This window comes from Corapipo altera, unplaced genomic scaffold (assembly GCF_003945725.1).
Source record: "Corapipo altera isolate COAL_440 unplaced genomic scaffold, ASM394572v1 50, whole genome shotgun sequence".
Taxonomy (NCBI): Eukaryota; Metazoa; Chordata; class Aves; order Passeriformes; family Pipridae; genus Corapipo; species Corapipo altera.
The window spans coordinates 12,742,181-12,762,396 of record NW_020884889.1 but is presented as its reverse complement, the minus strand read 5'-3'; the positions used below and the strand labels follow the sequence as shown (position 1 = coordinate 12,762,396).

Below are 20,216 nucleotides of genomic sequence, written 5' to 3'. Positions count from 1 at the left end.
ATATAATACAATTAAACAGTTAAAAAACTGAACAAAGATGAGGGATTCTACTATTATTTGTATAGTTACAAAAATTGGCTACAGATGAAGCTTTTTATTGGAACAGTAGCAAACATGTCAACTAGAAGATTAAGCCTTTAATTAAATAGGTTTATTGCCTGGAGTTACACATGAGAACCACTGTTTTTCAATAAATCCTTCAATCCTAGTAAACTGCTGAGCTTTGAATCCCTCTTGAGTAATTAATGCAGCTTTTACCTTTCATGTCTTAGTATGGGTTTTACCCAGAGAGAGATAAATACCCTTATGCAAGTTTATCCTTTGTTTAATATACACTTGTTCCTGTAAGCTAATGCACAGGAACAAAAAAGGAAAGGGGGGAACCCCCCCGACAACCCACAACTAATATCAGGTCATTCCGGGCTGCTATTTGTAGCTATTGTTCTGCAGAAAATCTCCTCTTGTATTCTGTGGAATATCTGTTGCTATTTCAAGTATATTTTATCTTCCTTTGCGTGTAATAGGCTTTGTTTGTGAGAAGTTCTACTCTGGATGGTTATCCCAGCTCCTGCAAGAGCCATGAACTTGCTGGGAGGAAGGAGCAGAGCTCAGGTCTTTCAGCCTGAAAGACAAAACTCTTTAACACGGGAACGTCAAGCTCATTCTCCACACTGAACTTTCAAAAACGAGTCTTCCCCTAATTCTGCCCTGCAGGTTGTGTGTTTTATTTTATTCTTCTGGTCATGCTTAGTCCTAACACTTGAGGGTGCTTTTATTCAAGCTACAGACTATTAATCGCTTCAGGGTCAGGTTTGTTCTGAAGTCTACTTCTTAAAAAAGGCAAAAATTTCTTAAAGCTATGTACAAACATAACAGCTGCCAGAACCCTGGCAACTTTTAAATCTAGAGCTAATCTAAAGGCGATAGATTAGCAAATCAGTTCTGACAAAGACAGAAAATAGATTAGAAATAACAACTGAATGCAAGTCCATGTTCCAGTCCTTTGAAACCAAGACAGACATACAATTCAGATTAACAAGATTAATACAGAAATCTTAAGAGATAAAATGTTACAAAACTGACCATAACAATGATTTTTATCTCTGATCCATGATACACTAGAAAATCCAAACTGGCAAACAAAAAAACCCAAATCAAAAGACTCGCTGAAAGTCGCAGAGGCCAACAGCTGTTTTCTATAAGCACAACTGATCGGTGACTGCTTCGAGGTAGCAAATTGGGTCTTTAGTATCTTATAAGTATCGAGTTCGGAAAATTTAGTTTGCTTTCCTTCTCCCGGACTCGCACTCAGAACAAGGGTTGTCCCCATCTGCATTTCAATGGAGCAACCTCGGGCTTCCTTTAAGTCTTCTGAAAGGCGTCTGAGCCCCTCAGCTCCTCGGCCTCGCAACAAACGAGCTCCCGACATGTTTTATCGCCGTTATTTATAAGCAATTCTGAGTCCAACCCTTCCCCAGCGCCAAGGTCCGGCCCCAGGGGCACCGCTCCAGGGCAGACCCGCTCCCCGGGCCCCCCCGGTCCCGCTCGGTCCCCTCACGGCCGCCCCGCCCGCCCATCGCCGCGGCCCCGGGCCCCGCACGGCCCCTGCAACGCCGGGAGTTCATTTCATAAGCAAACAAACTGCGAGTTAATTCATTCTCCCATGCGCTAATCCAGCCTTGTTTCCATGATCCCTCGCAAGCAAACCCCGCAGGCTCCTCAGCCACACAAAATGGGAGACAAGCGCAAGGCTGGGCTGCACCACAGAGCTCGCGCTTGTGCGGGCAAAATACTCTGTTCAAGTCTGAGGAGCGACCAGCACAGACACCGCCTTTGTTACAAACCTATTTAAATCACTCCCCTCTGCATGTTCCCTCTACACAATGCCAACCCAGCATTCGGGGTTCACAGCAAATCAAAGAAGCCACAACTCAGTAAACCCAGTACAACAGTAGCCCTGCATGCAAGTCTGTAAGTTATAATTTACCGGGTGAACTGTTATTAATTTTTATGCATTTCAATAAAAACTTGTACATAGGACAATCTGCAGCCCCGCTCACAATTGCAAGTTTAAAAAAAAAAAAAAAAAGAGTGTAGAATGTATTTCGGTTGATTTAAGTGGTAACATTTGAGATCCAAAACCAGAAAACCAGTGAAGTATTTTAGGCAACTAAATAAAAATTAGACAAATCATGGGCACTGATGACACACGAGTGCCTGTAGGAGAACCGAGAGTGACACGTGGGGAGAGGACAACCTTTGTCCTGGTAACATCAGTTCTGCAGCTCACACTTCAGTTTGATTACTCACTTTGAGCACCTGGCAATGAAAGCTTTTGAGAACTGGAAAATAAAAATACCAGTCTTGCTCTGGGTCTTTAAAACGTGCACCTTTCAAGCCATACTAGCTGGTCGATTTGGCTGTGGCCATTAACACCATTTTAACTAAGGGGTGCATAATTAAAAGGGCTTTGGAATCAAGATTTTTACACTTCAGAAAACTCAAAGTTGTTCAGTGGGAACATAATCTCTGTAGAGAGAAACACCCAGTCTGGAAGGGTTTGAGTAAGAGCAGAGGTTGGTGTTGGCAAAGCTGCTTAAACTGCCCTTTCGTGCTTCTCCGACAGCAAGCACAGGGCACAAAGAGGGAGATCACCAGTCTTCTTAGATTCCTGTTATACCTGAAAAAACCCTGTGACTTAAGGATTGAGTTTCATCCTTAACTAAATTTCCAGGCCTTTTATTTATTTATTTTTAATCAGTTCAGGCTGTTCTTTTTCCATTGTATTACAATGACAAATAAAAAGCAGCTTGAATAAGAACAAAAAGTATTACTTCTTAACTTTTCAATAATACATGAAATAAAATACAAATCAACTTCAAAGGCCAGTTAGCAAATATTTGATGAGTTTGAGATATTAAAAATCTATTTGAATAAGTCTAATGGTCAGCCCAGCTAAAAAGAAAACAAGACCATTCAGAGCAAGCAGGAAATGAAGTCAACTAGAGTTGTAAAATAAATCTGGCTCAAAAATTAAGCAAATGTTAAAATAAAACCATGCCTGGTTACACTAATTACATAAAAAGGAGTTAAATTACTCATTTCCTAGCTCCTTCTGCCAAGATCATCATCTTCAAGGGAAATTAAATTTATTTTTTTCCTTTTTTTTTTTTAAAGAGCAAAAATGTTTTGTGTAAAGATCCCACACTCCCTCAACAAGGAAGTTTCATTTAGTGCTGAATTCCAATGAACATTTCTTGACCCTATGTCAAACAAAACATTAAAAATAGGTAATCATAGGTAATCACCCTTATCAATGTTGACATTTCTCACTATGTTAGCCCAATACTAATTATTTTCCTAAAATTTACTGGAGGTCACCTAAAGTAAAGTAGTATTTAAATCCTGGATGGAGTCTAGACCTTATAGTTCAGTTATTTGTGTGTCAAGTTCTCTGCTCTTCCACATTTACTATTTAAAAATACCCCAACCTAAGAGTGAATAATAGTTTGAAATCAATTGGTTATTGCAGAAGAATTCCCCTCATACTTGGGGGGCGTTGCTGCAATGCAGTCAGCACTAATAACCCACTCGCTCTGCAGCCAGATGTGCCAACCTCTGCTCTGGATGGATCTCAGGACTCCATCCTAAGTCATGCTGAGTTCCTGCAATTGCAAATGATGTCAAAGGGCACTCTTTGGGGACTGGGCAAGGCCACAACAGGATGCCTTCTGTTGGAGCCAATTATTCTGATGTAACAAAATTAAGGTTAATCCAAGAAATTCTTCAGCTGACTCACTTTTCAAGCCAAAACTGATCTGGAAGCTTGTTTCACCCAGTGAGGATGAAATGTACAATCAAGTATTTTTTTGATTGGGACTAATCTAAGTTTATTTCTAACAGACAACAAACATCTGCCAGTCAAATCATTAGATGATAAATCAAGTCTATATTACATTTGAGTCACACAACCACATTAAACTTGAGAAAATCAAGGAACCTTGGTCCATTCTGGAGAGTCGTTTTCTGCTTTCAACCATTTTAATATAAACTGAGTTGATAAAATATTTATCACAGCTTAGTTAAAAGAGAAACTGAGATTTTTATATACATTTTGGCCCTATCTGCGTTTGACTGTGTCTGGCTGAGCAGTATAGGAAGGTTCCTCAAGTCAGAGAACAAGTTTGTCACTGCAGTTTCAGTCACTCACTTTACCCCACAGCATCAAGACCAGGGGGGAAAAAAGCTTTCTTTTGTATGACTAAATTTCAGTCTATCCCAGAAGATGGTAGAACTTTAACAACATTCTTTAAATATTAAATCTCAGTCGGTATTAAGAAGAAATTCTACAGTACCTATGTATCACTTCCTTCATTGTTAAAAGCAACTGTGAACTTGTACAGAAACCTAAAGTTGGATGTGCATTTGGAAAGTCCCCCCTCCCCACAGCCCCCAAACACACACAGCTTATAGAAAGTCCCCGGTTCTTTTTGATGTTTACTGCAGTGGTCCTGAAATTAATATAAATGGATGTGTGACGTGCGAATGGGAGAGCCTGGAACTAATTCTGTTTTATAGAATACAAACCCTTCAGCAATTGGGGTACCTAATTATTTTGATGATAGGTGAAATTTTGCCTTGATCACACAGTACCCAGCTGTGAATCTGTTTTATAACAGAAAATTTCACAGCATGTAACTGGTCTTTAAAATTACGCTGTAAACATGCAAACACATGGCACCACTAAAACAAGCATGTTTTTAAAAGCTCTTTTTCCTTTAAGCATTTTTGAGAGTGGAGGAATGAAAAGGAAGAAAAAGGGAAGTGAGCAATGCTACAAATAGATTCGTTTACTGTGTAATGCTTTTAGCATATTTCTGATCTATAAAAAGCTCAACTGCATTTTTTCAGAACAGTTCACATTTTTAAAGAAACTAAAAGAGGTGGATTGAATTATTTCACTCTTCTTGGGGATTAGTCTAAAAGTTGTTTCCTTTCCATTGTTACTTACACTACAGCTGTGCTCAAACTCCTTTTCATTTATAAAAAAAAGTTTAAATTTTGAGCCTGCGCACACTATGGTTCCACATTCCAACAGCTTCCTCCCAGTCCTCCGCCAGCATCTGCTATTGAAGACTAGTTCCAATTTACAATAAACAGCTTTTCCAGACCAGAACACTTGAAATTCAGTCCTTCTTGACTGCTTTTCCCATTCAATCTCCCTATTCACCATTTCAAGGAGAAAACGGTTCTGCCAATTATTACACATCTGGAAAAAATGCATGTATAAGCTGAAACGCTCTCAGCAGAAAGTTTCAGCTTTCTGCATATGGTCACAGCAGGATTTTATGGGCCACTGACCAGGCCAAAGTCTAAGTTTTCCCATCTTTTTCCTCTCCCTCATTTCTGTCCACCCCCACCCCAACAGTCTAATTGGAAACCCATAGCAGGTGCAAGCTGTCTGCCATCTTTTCCTCCACAAGAATCTCGAGTGGTTTCTTCCTGGTAAATATTAGTCTTACAGCCCAGTTTTAACTCGCTAGGCTCTGTGATAACTTAAAATGCATCAGCTGCAACTGCTTTGCATAAATATGTTTAAAAGCATCATTACCATGGATGCTTGTCTGTTGGCTGTTACAAGGCTGGATGCTCCATAGTTGGAGTTCAGGCTCCCAATTGGCCCATTGTGGGATGGTCCCAATAAACTGTGAATATCTCCATGGCCACCTGACAGGCTTGTTGAAGGCCCCACAGCGTGATTTCGTAGAACATGGATGGCATCATCCAGTCTGTCCAAGCGATCCTCCATCCGGGACTGCTGTTGGGATGCAAGAGGGACAGGAACAGCCATTACTGGATAGATCTGCAGGCTCCTTATGGTGTAACAGATTCTACCTCAGAGATATTAAAGACAGAAGATGAAATGTGGTATCAAAATAGTATCAGAGAGCACCTACCAGCACTACAAACAAACAGGAAAAAGAAAATATTATCTGGAGATTTTTGCTCAAGATAGCATTCATTCCACAAATAGGTGGCAGCTTTAAGAGTGAAGCTTATTATAAGGTTAATGCTACTCAGCTGCTATTACATGGCATGAACAAGAAAAAAAGAATTGCTACAAAATAAGCTATCTAATGCGGGCCAGAACAATCATAAAATCAGCCTCACCACTTTGGAAACAATTAAGAGAGGCAGTGGCCTTTTGAGAACCTGTATTACAAAAAAAACTGGACAAAACTTCAAGTTATCATTTTTTAAAATGGATCTTCAAACAGATTTGATATTTCAGAAGTAAAAGTGAGTTCTTTGTGTTACTGTAGAAAAGTTTGTCTTAAAATTACTTTTCTTTCAAGGAAGACCAAAAAAAAAACCAACTCCAAAGCAAAACCAATTCTGACACTGCACCTCTCTAGAAACTGAAAGAGCAGGATGTTGAAGTAAAAAGATGGGTCACACACTACTCTAATTTAAGTTTTTAATGGGGAATTCGAAGGAAGCGTTAATTGAAACACAAAAAGGCACCATCTAAAGTGAAATAGTACCTCACAGACATCCTTTAAGAAGGACATTGCATCTTGCAAATGCTCGTGAAGTTGCTGTTCAACTCGATTTTTCTGGCAAAGTCAAGACAGAACAGGAAGCAAAGCACAGGTTAAGATTAATTCAAAAAAGAGGTGAGGAAACAGCTGATGTGCATGTCAGCAATAAATTGTTAGTCAAGTTAATGCAACAGAGATCTGATTATATTAAGATAAGAAAAGGCTAATATTTAACACTGCAGTTATGTTAGGATTGTAAGATGTATATAACAATTATATTTAATTGCAAAAATATTGAAGAAAAGAAATCTGATTTAACTTATGTTTTATTCTTGTTAGACAGAAAAAAAGAAATCACATCTGTGGAAACTAGAAATATTAAACAGGTAATCAAAACCTTCCCTCAAATTTTCCCCCTTTCCTTCCCGATGCTGTATCATAAATGTAAGTAGGAAGTCAGTAACTTAAATCCTCTGCTGAATCCTCAAAAGAAGAAAATTTACAATGCTGTAGATTACTGCCTGCGTGTTTTTCTGTAAGATGTTTTATTAATGAACGAACATTCCCCAATAACAAACAATAACTGCAAATAAAATGTATTAATATTTTAATAACGATGTAATGCAAACAAGCCCGAGAGACAACCATTTGAGGGAGAGAGAGGGGGAAGGACAAGCAAATGTGGAGGCATGAAGTCTTTATCTTTCTCCAGACTGAACTTTAGATAAGAATTAGCTATGGATTTGTGAAAAGGTACCAGAATCTCATAACAGCGCTTTAGCACCAGCTGTCCTCAGCACAGAAGCCTGATGCCCAAGGAACAGATGGTGAAAGACACACCCTGCACGTCTTATATTGTTCAACTGAACAGGCCATTTGTTAGCAAAGAATTCATTTGTAATGCTATCCTACTGTTTCCTTTAATGATATGCAGGATTTACACAAAACCAAGCCTTCAACTCTTAAGCAAAAAGTACTATGTTGCTTTCAACAATTCTTACCAAGGAGTGTAGAGAGTTTTCATAGTTGGGAGATGAGGGGGCTTGTCCTCCACTCCTGGACCACTGACTGGCACCTGCCAAAATTGTCCAGGTTAGTGCACAGGTTCACAGAGCAGAAGTGGGAAGCAGAGGCACAGTGTATCTCAACGTAATTAAACCCAACATATTCTGCATAAAGGTAAGCTGGCATATGGGCATACAAAGGAGGACAAATTCCTTCATTCTGCCTTACTGAGAGATAATTTTCATATCCTGGCATCTGTAGGGTTGGACAGGCACACTGTCAAGGACAAAGCAGTGACATCTTCCAAGTAGTTCAACATTAAAAACGTGGACTAAGCACCCACACCCCGTATCTGAAATACCTGCCTCCTCCCTGCGTCACTGCTCAGTTCTGTTCAGTATATGTAGGTGTATCTTTAACAGTGTTAAGATATACAACAAACATATTTAAAGAGATCAAATAGACACTAAATTAAGGATAACTGGAAAACCATTTTTATGACACCTCTCTACTAAACAAGAAAATTTAAAACTAGATCTAAAAGCTTCCTTTATCTTGTCTAGTTCTACACTACACCATTTTAGATGATAATGCATTCCAAGTTTAGAAGAGTAAAAATACACCTAAGTTATTCTCATTTGTTATTTCAGATATATTTAAAGTAAAACAGCAGCTTAAAGTCATTGATTGTGCAACAAATAAACAATTAAATCCATATTACCTATACACTGCAAATTCAAATACATATCCATTCTAGTCTGACATAAATATACCTAATTACCATGTAAATTTTAAAAATAATTAGATGTGAAATGCAATAACTAATAAAGCAGTACTTTTAACACAAAGCCTGAAGTAGTACAACATGCATTTTTCTCACCAACTAATAATGCATCTTTTATAAAGATACTACATGAAATTCTATGGCCATTAGAGACAGCTTCCTTTCAGCCATACAAATGTAATAATAAAGCAATTACATTAATAAATTATGGACATACAATCCAAAGCAGCTCATTAAAGGAAGAGCCTGTGGGCTTGTTCTTTCAATAACAGCCAGGGCTGTACGTCTGGAAAACTGGGAAAAGCTTTAATAACATTACAGTTCCTTTGTTCAGAGAGCTGCAAGTAGTTACCTTTTAAAGACAAGGTTTTATTTAACAAAAAGAGAACAGCTTGCATAGCTATTAAAATACCTAAATATTTCATTTCTAATTAAAAAATAATAAAAATCTCCTATTCCATAAAAGTCCAGAGCTGCCATAATTGTGCTGGAATTCTCTTTTAAAACATAAGGAATTCAGTGAGTAAGTTTATAATTACCAATTTTGACTTCACACAGCTATTCTGGGTCTGGATCTGTAGTCCCCTTCTGCATTATTTTCATTCCTGAACTTGGGAATTACGTTTGGAGTCCCACTTATTTTGCAAAGCATTAATGAAACAGCCTGAGAGTATTTTGGCTCAGCAAAACGTTCAAGTTTTTATCTAGTCAAAACTCCATTTTTAGAGACAAGAGGGCGGGCAGGAGCTCTCACTGGGACACAAGTGAGTGTGCTGCTTCCCGCAGGCCGGCACCGCTGGGCATCAGGCAGAGAGAGGCGGGTCAGAGAGCAAACACACTGAGAGCCTGTGCCCCTCGCCAGACACCTTCCTTTGGGTTTGCCACATGGAAGCAGGGACTGTTTCTGCAGCAGAACAAACCTCCGAGTGGGACTGTGAGCCAAAAAGCAAAGAGGGGAGGGAATAACCAACTCCTCCTCTCAAAGGCCCAGCCCAAGTGCAACCTGCGGTTTGCAGTCACACCTCCGGCACCGGCGGGGCTCTCTCCAAGCGGTGGCACTGTGGCACTGTGCCTCCCTGTCTGTGCAGGTTGCCAGATGGCACCGATTTCCTGCTTGCCTCATTCCACTCCCCCTCCTAGAAGTTTGTGCATGAAATCCACCAATTATGTTAAAAAGCATCCTGGCACCACAAGCCCTGCAATTAACAACTGCAGCTTTTAGTGCAGCACCAACATAGCAGCATGAAAAACACAAATAAGCCAGGCAAGTGTTAGGATTTACAGGGGTCACCGACAGCAATCACTGTAGTATTGTTCCTACTCTGAGTCTCCCCAACGCTAATCCTCTGGCTCCCCTTTCAAACACATACTGAGAGCCACAGAGGGCTGGCTTTGCATCCTCAGAACCCACCAAACCCTTCTGAATACCTCTGATCCTGGGAGAAGGATTCTTAAAATACCAAGGCTCCCACCATTCAGATCCCTATATAAACTTCACATATATATACACATACAATCATTAAAACTATGCAAGAAGCTCAGCTCTGGGCATGTTTATGTAAAATTAGAAATTAAATGAGGGCAGGGAAGATGAGAGACACACTATTGTCTCATAATACTTGGGGGTTTTCATCGAGTTGTTCTTCAAGCTTTTACTTAACTGAATATGTCATTAATCCTCATTCAGCAACCCAACAGCCCAACAGTTCAGTCACAAGATCATGAACCCCAACATCTCCTGATGTTCCTGTCTCTCAGTGCTTTCCCTGGTAAACAGAGCACTCCTACTGTAATTTACAATTAAAGGATGGCTAAATTATGACTTAGTCAAATCTGCAATACTAAGAATGCCAACTAAACAAATACCTGACTGCAAAAGGGGAAAGTGACAATGAAGGCTAAAATGCTCCAAAATATATCATTTTATTACACATAAAGCATTTGTTTTATCTGCAATAACTTTTTGGGTCAAGACAGAAAATGGCTACCAGGAGTATAAATAGCAATAAATGCAGTAGTAATTACTTCACATTGTGCTTCACTGTGTTCTTAGTGACTCATCTGGGAATAAAGATAAAAGTCCAGATTCATAAATGAAGGTAATTAACTACTGGAGCAATTTACCACAGGCTTGATAAATTCTATATCACTGAAATTAAAGGGGGTGGGAGGGTATAAATGTGAAGCAGATGCTAAGTTTGAGCCTGAGAAGGATTTCAGCATTATTTGCTTATATTACTATTGTCTTAGCCATCAGAATCCAGAATAAGGAACACAAATCAAAGTGTGAACTTTGGAGAGTTTTACATTTGATACAGGTTGCACCAGGCAAAGGTAAAAACAGTAAAGGGAAAACACTAATTTTAGGGACCTCAAATTTGTATTCTAAACCCAGAAATTAGCTAGTGCTTTCATGCTTACAAAATGAGGTGTGGTATCTAATCAGGGAACTCTTGGAAAAAACCCTCTTTGGGATCTTTAAAATTTTAAATACTTTTAAATGTCAGAACTTATTTCTTCCAGCCATAAAATATTTTCAGTATTTGCTTTGATGTTAAAAAGAAAATAATAATAATTTTCTGGTCTGATCTGCCTTTTCAGTACAACAGAATAGGCAAAACATTTTTTGTCAACTGTAATCACTAAATCAAAAATCCCATTAATCCCATCATTACTCAATTCAACGTGGATTATTCAGTAGTAGAAAAGAAATGCCCAAAGCAGCTGCTCAGGTAAGCCATGTCAGATATTCATTAATCCATTATGTCCACAGAAAACCACAACAGTGTCCATTAAACAGGAGTGAAGTATGAATGATTAAACTTTTGAATGACAATGCATATATAGATATCCATATTCCCATCCATATGATTATGACTGCATTTTGCATGTAATACCTCTACTAATTTATTCACCTAAATTACAGAAGTGTTCAGCTAAGCTCATTCTGTACCCTCTTCTCTTTAAGTTAATGTTATTGTTTTATAAAAAGCAAAACACCCTTGCATAGAGGTGACCAATGGCCAGAAGCCTGCAGGGATATATTAAACAGCAGAGAATGGGGAAACAGACTGTTGTATACACATTAAATAATTTAACAAATTGCACTGTAGGAAAGAACAGGGTTAAAGTTACATCATCTTGCTTGTAATTCTAGTTCTTTGTTAAACAACAAATTTAAGTCAATGGAGCTTTCACAGCCCTCTCTATATGGAGAACAGCTGTTCAACTTTTACTAGACAGCTGAGGCCACAGTGTCTGTGAAAGCTGCACTACCCACTAATAGCTGTAGGCAGCTGCCCACAGTTCATCTCCACACTGGAATGCTTCTTCCCACATTCGCTCTGCAAACACACAAAGCACAGGTGACAGAGGTGGCTGCAACACAGGGCATTTATTTTGAAAAATGCCAGAAATTCTTCTCCCATAGAATGAAAGCATTCATGAAAGATATGAATGAAAAGCTATCTTGTGGAAAAATTGGATAGTCTCATAGCCTACTATATTTTCATTAGAGGGAACACACATCTGCTGTGTTTGTCACCGAGAGCTGCTGCAGAGTTTTAACATATAGCTTTAAAAAAGAAAAACAACCCAATCAAATCACTCTTATTCCTCTCAAATGGTGCAGATCTGCACAGATATCTTTACAGTTGTGATAGTATATGGTCAGTCAATGCTTTCAAACATTATTTTAAGATGCTAATTTTCAAAGCCAGTCGCCAGGATTTAAGTGAACGCCCATAACAAAATACATTTCAGAATCTGGATTTATAAATCTCAGTTTAGTACAATGGAAAAATAAACAAAATATACAAGAATTATGCAAGGCAGCTGATTTCACTGTGATTCCAAACAGGATGTTTGCAAAACAACAAACAAGTTATTGACAAATGACTGGTCTGTACCTGTAAGAGGTGATGGTGATCCAACTGGTGTTGATGGATTTGATGGAAAACTACTGCTGGTATGATCAGGAGAATAAATCTGACAACAGACAAAAGAGATTGTATATCAGTATATGTTATAATATAGGGGGGAGAAGCACTTTTAGGATTCCTTTTCATGCTTTAATTGTCACTCTCGCTTCTGGATCAACAAAAAACCCAGTTTGATCCTTCAATCACAGCTCTGCTTTATTACACTCAAGGTTCTAAAACTGTCCAGAGAACTTTCATTTTCAAGCAGCTGTCCAAATAAGCACAGCCTGTATTTGATAGGGACACAAGTATAAGTGACCTTCCTTCTAATTCAACAGCAGCAGAAATTATAGCCTTTCTGTCACTGAAGGGGAATGATATAAGTAAGAGTTCACAGTACACAGATAATTAATTATATCAAACAAACCTTCAGGAAAATGCCAATGAATAATGACTTCCTAAACTTTAGAGAGAGAAAAGATTTTAGCAGTCAACACATGTTATATTCTAAAAATTAATCTTTTACAAGAGAAAATATCAAGAAACCATTCAAGTTCTTATTATTGGTACCCACCAAACAAAAAACCACCTGAAATTCTGTTCCTCTTGCAATGTATTGCAGCATGCTACATGTATTGTAACGTTTCTCTCTTATTTCTGTATCAGTTGGCCCCTTGAGATACTAACCTTCAACTTACAACAATTCTTTCCCTGCTATTAATGAAATTAAAAACTATTGATAAACGCAAAAGACATAATGCTTAAAAGCTTTAATCAAAAATTAAAATTCCAAGACCCTGAGAAAATTCATTTTATGAAGGGAATTGAATAGATTTAGAGGCTGACTGTGGGCTTCAGAACATATTTTTATAGGTCATCGGTTCAAACCTGTTTTACTTGAGCAGAGACCGGGATTTGTTAGTCATCAGATGGCAGTCAAAAAAATCTTCACTGGCAGTGTGGTTGATGTCTCTTCACACAGACAATATGACATTTCAGCATTTAGCTGACAATAAACTGGGACTTCATTAAGTTCCATATTGTATTTTTTGAACTGACAAAACCAGGACTCGATAGACCACATGCTCCTTCCTGGTCTATCGTACTTTTCCATTAGAAAAGACCATCAGTTCCCTAATTGAAATGCCTCCTCCTTTTCATACATGCTAGAAAGAAAATATATTTAGAAGAACAAACTACCTCAGACTACTGGAGGAAATTCATGCATTGTACATCAGTATAAAAATAAGTCTTGGGTGTCAGTATAAGAACTGTAGAGAGTCCCGGACAGATAAGATACAGAAAATTAAAATAACATCAAAGAAAGGCCATGAAGTTTCAAAGCAAACTGCTTGTTTTCCACCACTCTACCTGCCAGTTTTATTTTGTTGTACTTTTTAAGAGGGAAAATCTCTAGTCTAGCAAAGCCACGACTAAAACAAGGGTCAGAATTCATTCTCATGCAGCCCCTGGCCGCTGTGCTGTTAAATGACCAATGATGAACAACCCTGACACCTTCTGCCAGGCTTAAACGGTAACATGACTCATTTTACTGCAACAAATGAGACTCCTCCTCCTATCAGTCATGGTCCATTCCAATCAGCGGGGTGCCAATATGCCAGGGTCTAATGAAAAGGCTCTTAGACAAAAGCTGCACAATTGAGAGCCTGCAGAGCCAAACCTCAGAGCTGTTAGTCCAATTTTTTAAACACTACAGTGTACATTTCAGTTAGGCTTTGTTATGTTAATGTTATTGAGTCTAAAGCAACAAAGAAACTTAATTCATGAATTACTTTTAGAAGTCAACTTCCCTACATTTTCTTTTCTTTTGTGAAGGGACCAGTGGCTATTTAACTACCGCGAGGGTACAAAGGCCTTTACCCCAGTGCTGAGGTAGGAATCAAAACATAAGTTATCACAAAGAGGTCTGATATAATCAACAAAGTTAAACAGTCCTCCTGTTTGATCTCCTCTAAATTAAAGACCAAGTGTTTTGATTTGGCATTAGGCAATGAAATAAACCAGATGTTTCTCCTGCCATATAACCCTCCATGGGCACAATCTTAAAGGGTTATTGTTTGGCAAATGTTCAGGGAAACACATTAGAAATGGCACGAATACCCAGATTTTCTTTTCTTTCTATCTATACTAGTTCATTATCCAAACTAATGCATAATCCACAGGGCTTTGGGAACTTTGTGTAAATACTTTCATGTACAATTCTCTTTCTTGCCTACCCTGAGATTAAGACCACAATTATCCAGGCTTAAACCTAAAATAAAAGAACCTTTGCAAATGTATTATCTGGCCTTACATGTTTAATCACATACTATTCTGTATGGTCTTTAATACCTAAACTGAAGAACAAATGTCGTATCCTCTGATGTTTCGCACATGAAAGGCCTATTGTCAGATGTACATCAACAGAATTTTAGAACTAGAAATTCCTCTCAACAGTTGCAGTGGCAGCATTTAAAATCCCACCAGAAAGGAACAGAGTGTCATCTTAAGAGGGGGGAAAGGAAAGGCAAGACAATTGCAGCATTTAAACAAAACTTTGTTCAAACAGAAGAATATTCTTGATTTACTAGCCATCAGGATTCATGTGTGCCAGCTTCACCTGCAGGAGAGACCACCTCCCTCCTCTGCACAGCCCCGAGCTGTGCTCCCCGCTGAACGAGCCCGAGGAGTGTGCGGGGTGCGCGTGGTGCGGGGGAAGCAGATGGATGAGGCGAGGGATTTGAAGTGTGCAGACTATGGCATGCACTGATAGAGCAGATGGAATGCATCACCATCAGCTATGACAGAAATGATTTATGGAATGACCTGGCTGCTCCTGCCAAGCAACAACACGGGATGACAGAAACAAGTTTCTATGACAACCAGGGCCCACCCACCAGTTAGATTAAACATTTCTGCCCTGACTTCCACTCGCAATATATTTAGAGTTTTTCCTCAAAACATCAGCCTGGCTTTCTCAGCTAGTGACTTGGGCAAAAATACCTGAAGGGACGAGAAAACCACTTAGAAAAGGAAAGCAGTGGAAAATGTCACGAAGTCCTGCAGGTCTAACTGGCCAGCGCGTCAGACTTACAACAAAATTTTGTTCCGGTTGCAGAACAGCAGACACCCAAATACATCTGCAGAGAAACGAACAGCCTGGAGTATGTAAGCACTGCTATTTCTAGGAGTCAAAACGATCCCTGTTCTTTTCTGACAGGTCTCAAACAGACAACAAGAGAGTGTTAACTGCCCTCTGGACTCCAGAATTGTTATCTACTTGCTGAATCCCCAAAAGCAACAGGGACGTTTTTCTCCTCAAAGCCGGCAGGTCAGAGTTCTCCTCCCCAGTATGGACATTACAGACATTATCAGATCTGGTAATCTTCTAACATATGACCCTCTGAGGGATGCAAAGGTAACAGGAGCTGCATGGAAATGCACATTTGCATTCACTGGTATGAGGTGAGGGATGCAGAACCCAACGCAGGAATGGTCATTCAGGGCTGCAAAGTAGTCATTTCTACCCTTTATATCAGACCTAGTCTCCCTCTTTCCTCCATACAGGAAATAAAAAAAGTGCTTCCCCAGCCACCATTCCCAACCTTGAAATTTCTGCTACTCTTTTCTAAAAAGTACATCTGATTGTATTAATGAAAAAATAATTGCTGTATGCATGCATATGGAAACAGAGCTTACAGCAGACTGAAGATATTTGCCATGTTTCAAATTATTCCAACAAGAGTTAAAGAGTTTAAATTTATGCATATACAACATTTTAAAGGCTGTTCCATAAAATACAGCTATACAACAGACCATTCAAAACCTCTCAGTTTTATAAGGCCACTAAGAAAACATTTTAAACCTTGAGGCAGGAACTGCTCTAAGAGTAACATTAAAAATATTTGGCTTTAAATAGAACAGTACAGAAAAAAATTAAAAATAAATCCCTTAACTTTTTATGATTATCTTTTACTTTGTCTAACCAACTTTTTAAACTGTATCTGCCCTAAATTTTTTGATCACCTGAAGAAAAAGGAAGTCTGAGTGACTCTTCTACAAATTAATGCATTTTTCACTTGCTTTTAAAAAGGCATTTTTCTAGTATATGAAATTGTATCATAGTACATTATTTTAAGTTCATACATGAAAACTCCTGATTTGATATTATAAAATCAGTGACACATAAACAATGGATGCAGTGACCTAAATATGTGTTTCAGATCTGAATGTTCTAACTGCTACTTACAGATGCCAATGCCTTTCCAAGTGCATCACCTGTCTGTGAGCTTCCAGCACCATTTCCTCTGTTTCCTGTAATGTGGAAAGCAAACCCAACACTTATTTTTAAAGTTGAAATTTTATTTACTTTTATTATTTTATTCATCACATAGAGTTAAGCAACCACTTTTTAAATGGATTTTCTGAGGAAGTCAGTGTCAATAGAATCAGTTCTCATTAGACTTAAAAATTTAATTAAAACAATTAGATTTACATTTAGATGCTCTCCTCTTTAAAGTCAAACACAGTATCACCGTGATAACTTAAGAACCAACAAGTGAAAGCAGTTAAAAAAAAGACAAATTATTTTCTAGGACCACAGTCTAATTTTAATGAAATGTGAAAAGAAAAATCAAAATCAGAAAATTACATTATTGCAGCTTATTTCTAAACTGTTATCACTAAAGTGCTGCATGTTTAATTCTTAAAGCCAAATTCACAGAATAGTTCCTTGTGCGCCTCCCTGCTCCCCCTGCTCTAATTCCCAGTGTTGTACTCTCATCTTTATTTTAAAATGTCCCTGAAAAGCTCTTATCCACCACGCTTTCTGTCATCCCTGCTCTTAGTTGCATGTCAGCAGCTTTGCGTGCCCTTTTGCTCCACACACCATTAAGCCAAGAGGAAGTCTGAAGCCCTGCCAATTGGAAACACAGAGAGGAACTGAATCCTCCGAAATATCTGCTCTGCTGTAGAAGACAGATCCGTTAAAAGCAAACCCTCTTTCTCCAATTATCAACTTCTAAAGCCAAAAAAAAAATGTATTTAACATGAATGTAAGCAATTCACGTCAGAAATCCAAGCAACGCAACGCTTGCTGTTGCAACTTTGTGGCAAACTTGGATTTTCCAGCCTGAATTTCCCATGCAGATTCATTAACTGGGTTCTGTTTGAAGATCTTAGTGTAAAACATGTTCCCAAATCAAAGCCAGTATAGTCCCCCTAAGTGCAAACCATATCAAAACAATAAGGGGCATCCACGACATTTGATTTTTACAGTAGTATCTTAAAAGGTGCAACTATGTGCAAGGCACAGCTGATCAGCTTGTATTTCATGCTCCCTAGGTGAGCACAGAGGAGACTAAACCAGTCACCATCCTGGCTGCTCAGTAATCTCTAAAACAGTTAAGAGAGGAATTTACGATGCACTTTATCGAGCTCCCCAAAGGAACAGCCTTCCTGCCTTTCTCTGGCAGTGCTTTGGTGACACAGCAGCTCTGAAACCTTTAACACCAGCACTACCTAAATGGACACGTGCATGCACTGAACTACAGAAGGAGAACTGCTGTTAGGTCAGATGGATGCAACACCTGAGCATAGGATTGCCTGGGAAAGCAAGGAAACCAGTAAGTCTTAAGCTGACTGAGAAATGGTTTGCCTGATCTCGGCCATCCTGAGGACAGAAACATCACAGTGGTGAGTCTCCCCTGATCTACAAGCAGGCCATAACTTAAACCTCACTAATTTTGTGCGTCATGGAGCCCTAAATTTCATTGTCTTGTAAAATGAAAAGAAAAAAAAAAAAAGACAGGAAGAACATTTTACCCAGAATATTATCTGATCCATTGACAGGTGGAGTGTGTGAGGCAGCTACATAAGGTGAACTGCTGGTACTGCCACGGTGGAAGCTGGACATTGGAGGAAGACTGGCATTTATATCTGTAGGTGAGACTGAATGTGGGGGATAGCTCTGGAAAGAAGAGAAACAGGGATAAGACATTAAGTAGTCCTTAAATAAATGTTGATATTTTAACATACCAAATATACAACACCCACTTCTTTATTACAGAAGGAAGGGACTCATCCATCCTCTGAACAGACCACTACACAGCCACAGATTTTTATTTATACAACGGACATAACTAAAAGGACATAAATCTAATACACGAAGTTCGAGATTTCCAACGACTGGGCTTTTAAGTGACACACAAGAGCAGCAAACAAGAAGTTAATTCTTGTAAGTCAGATCTCCATACACAAGTCTAAACAGATTAATCCGTGCTGTGTATCTTACCAGACGGTCATGTGTGTGCAGGCTGCCGTAACTGCCGGACTGGGACATGTGGGAAGAGGAGCCTCCCAGCATCCCACCGTAGCCAGGCTGGCTCATGCCATTGGATGAACTCCAGAGGTCAGAAGAATTGTGGGTCCCATCTTTTTTTAAAATATTTTTTAATTAAAAAAAGAAAAACAGGAAAAATACATTTAATGAAGAAGAGCACTGATTTTTCTTTTCCTTTACAAAATTATTTTAAACAAATACAGTATTCAGCTACTGAGACTAACATCAGCAGGGAAATCGTGACCAGTTTACACTGTAACTTCTATTTTCATGCCATCACCACTGTTGCTATATTTATTAAAAAAAAAAAACACACAACAAAAAACCAACAGAGGTTTTATAGCTGAAATATAATCCAACCACAGCTGAGAAAATACCAAGCACTTCTGCTAATTACACAGACCTTCAGTAAGGCCAGATTTAAATCAAGAGGGTTGATAAAAATTCCGGACTGAAAGAAATAATAAAAAATGAGGTGGAGGGATAAGAAGTTTGGCTCAACAGAACTCATCATAAACATTCAGAGCAAAACATCTATTTACCTAAAACAAGCAATTTATAGTCTAAAATAAATTAGCACCACAAAAATATAAAAACATTCCATGCTAGCAGATTTAAGTAACTGAAATGACTACATTACATAAGCCTGTGTGTGAGTGCAGTTTCCCCTCTGCAGCACCCACTGAAGTGCTCTGTGAATTCCCGCACTGAGAACTGAGCTTTCAGTGTGCTCCAAACCCTCCTCAGGCTGCAGCACGAGCTGACTGTGTGACGTGAGGCTGAGGAAATGGATTCTGCTCTTGTTTTGTTCAGTGCAACTCCCTTTTTTCTGTCATGCTGGATATACAAGCTTTTGAGAACTTAAGACTGTTAGCTGATATTGTACAGTCCAATTCCAGAACAGTCAAGAAGCCCCCACCTCATTTTTCTCTATCACTCCAGTGCGCTGCTCTGAAGGCCCTACAAATCAAAGGATGGGAATTCTGTCCATCTGGCCTGCTCTATAATCCCCTTAAATTTCTGTCAGCAATTAATGTCATGAGAAAAACTTTACATCAACAGACAGTTCCCTTCATCTAACTGTTTTAAAAGTATATAAAACTCATTCACAGGCTCTAGCACAATATGTTCCCTTTACACATCTTCATTCACTCAGCAGAACAGTGACTGCAAAGTTCTGCCTAAAGGACAAGAGACATCTACCCATATATCTAAAGTCATTTTACCCACCTTGCATAAAGAAAGTGCTAGCAAACATACTGCTTGGTGGCTTAGGAGATGGGTAACTTGGAGATTCTCTGTTGAAATCATCAGAACTCGGGGATGGTGCATACACCTAAATATTGGAGAGCAATAAAAGCACGTTAGTAATAACTGGGTGTCGTGCACTAAAAAAAAAAACCCATAACAGCACACAGACACAGATAGAAAGCACAAATAAAAAAAGAACAGTGTAGCAAGCCACAGCATTTGTTGCCCTTGTTTTATTTGCTTTTTAGCAAGTTGCCACAGTACAGAGGAACTACAGTAGAATGATCCTAACAACACACTTTCTGGTGTGCCAACTCAGCCAGGTGGCCTGATAAAAGCTGAATGCTGATTTTGCTTTCTAAGTGCACGACTCG

The 20,216-nt window shown here is 38.9% G+C and overlaps 1 protein-coding gene across 15 annotated transcripts in view; it reads right to left on the bottom strand.

Moving 5' to 3' along the window:
- The window catches only part of TCF12 (transcription factor 12), a 163,020-nt gene that overhangs the window by 10,896 nt on the left and 131,908 nt on the right, over positions 1-20,216 (bottom strand). For 9 of the 15 annotated variants that reach the window (XM_027644679.1, XM_027644674.1, XM_027644677.1 and 6 more), the window contains 8 exons: positions 19,822-19,927; positions 18,544-18,683; positions 18,075-18,219; positions 16,501-16,565; positions 12,240-12,318; positions 7,544-7,617; positions 6,546-6,617; positions 5,612-5,818 (listed from right to left, as the gene is read on the bottom strand). In XM_027644679.1, the coding sequence (XP_027500480.1) occupies positions 5,612-5,818; positions 6,546-6,617; positions 7,544-7,617; positions 12,240-12,318; positions 16,501-16,565; positions 18,075-18,219; positions 18,544-18,683; positions 19,822-19,927 (888 nt within the window). The remainder of the gene's footprint in view (positions 1-5,611; positions 5,819-6,545; positions 6,618-7,543; positions 7,618-12,239; positions 12,319-16,500; positions 16,566-18,074; positions 18,220-18,543; positions 18,684-19,821; positions 19,928-20,216) is intronic. The other 6 variants (XM_027644682.1, XM_027644680.1, XM_027644686.1 and 3 more) reach the window with 3 other exon arrangements.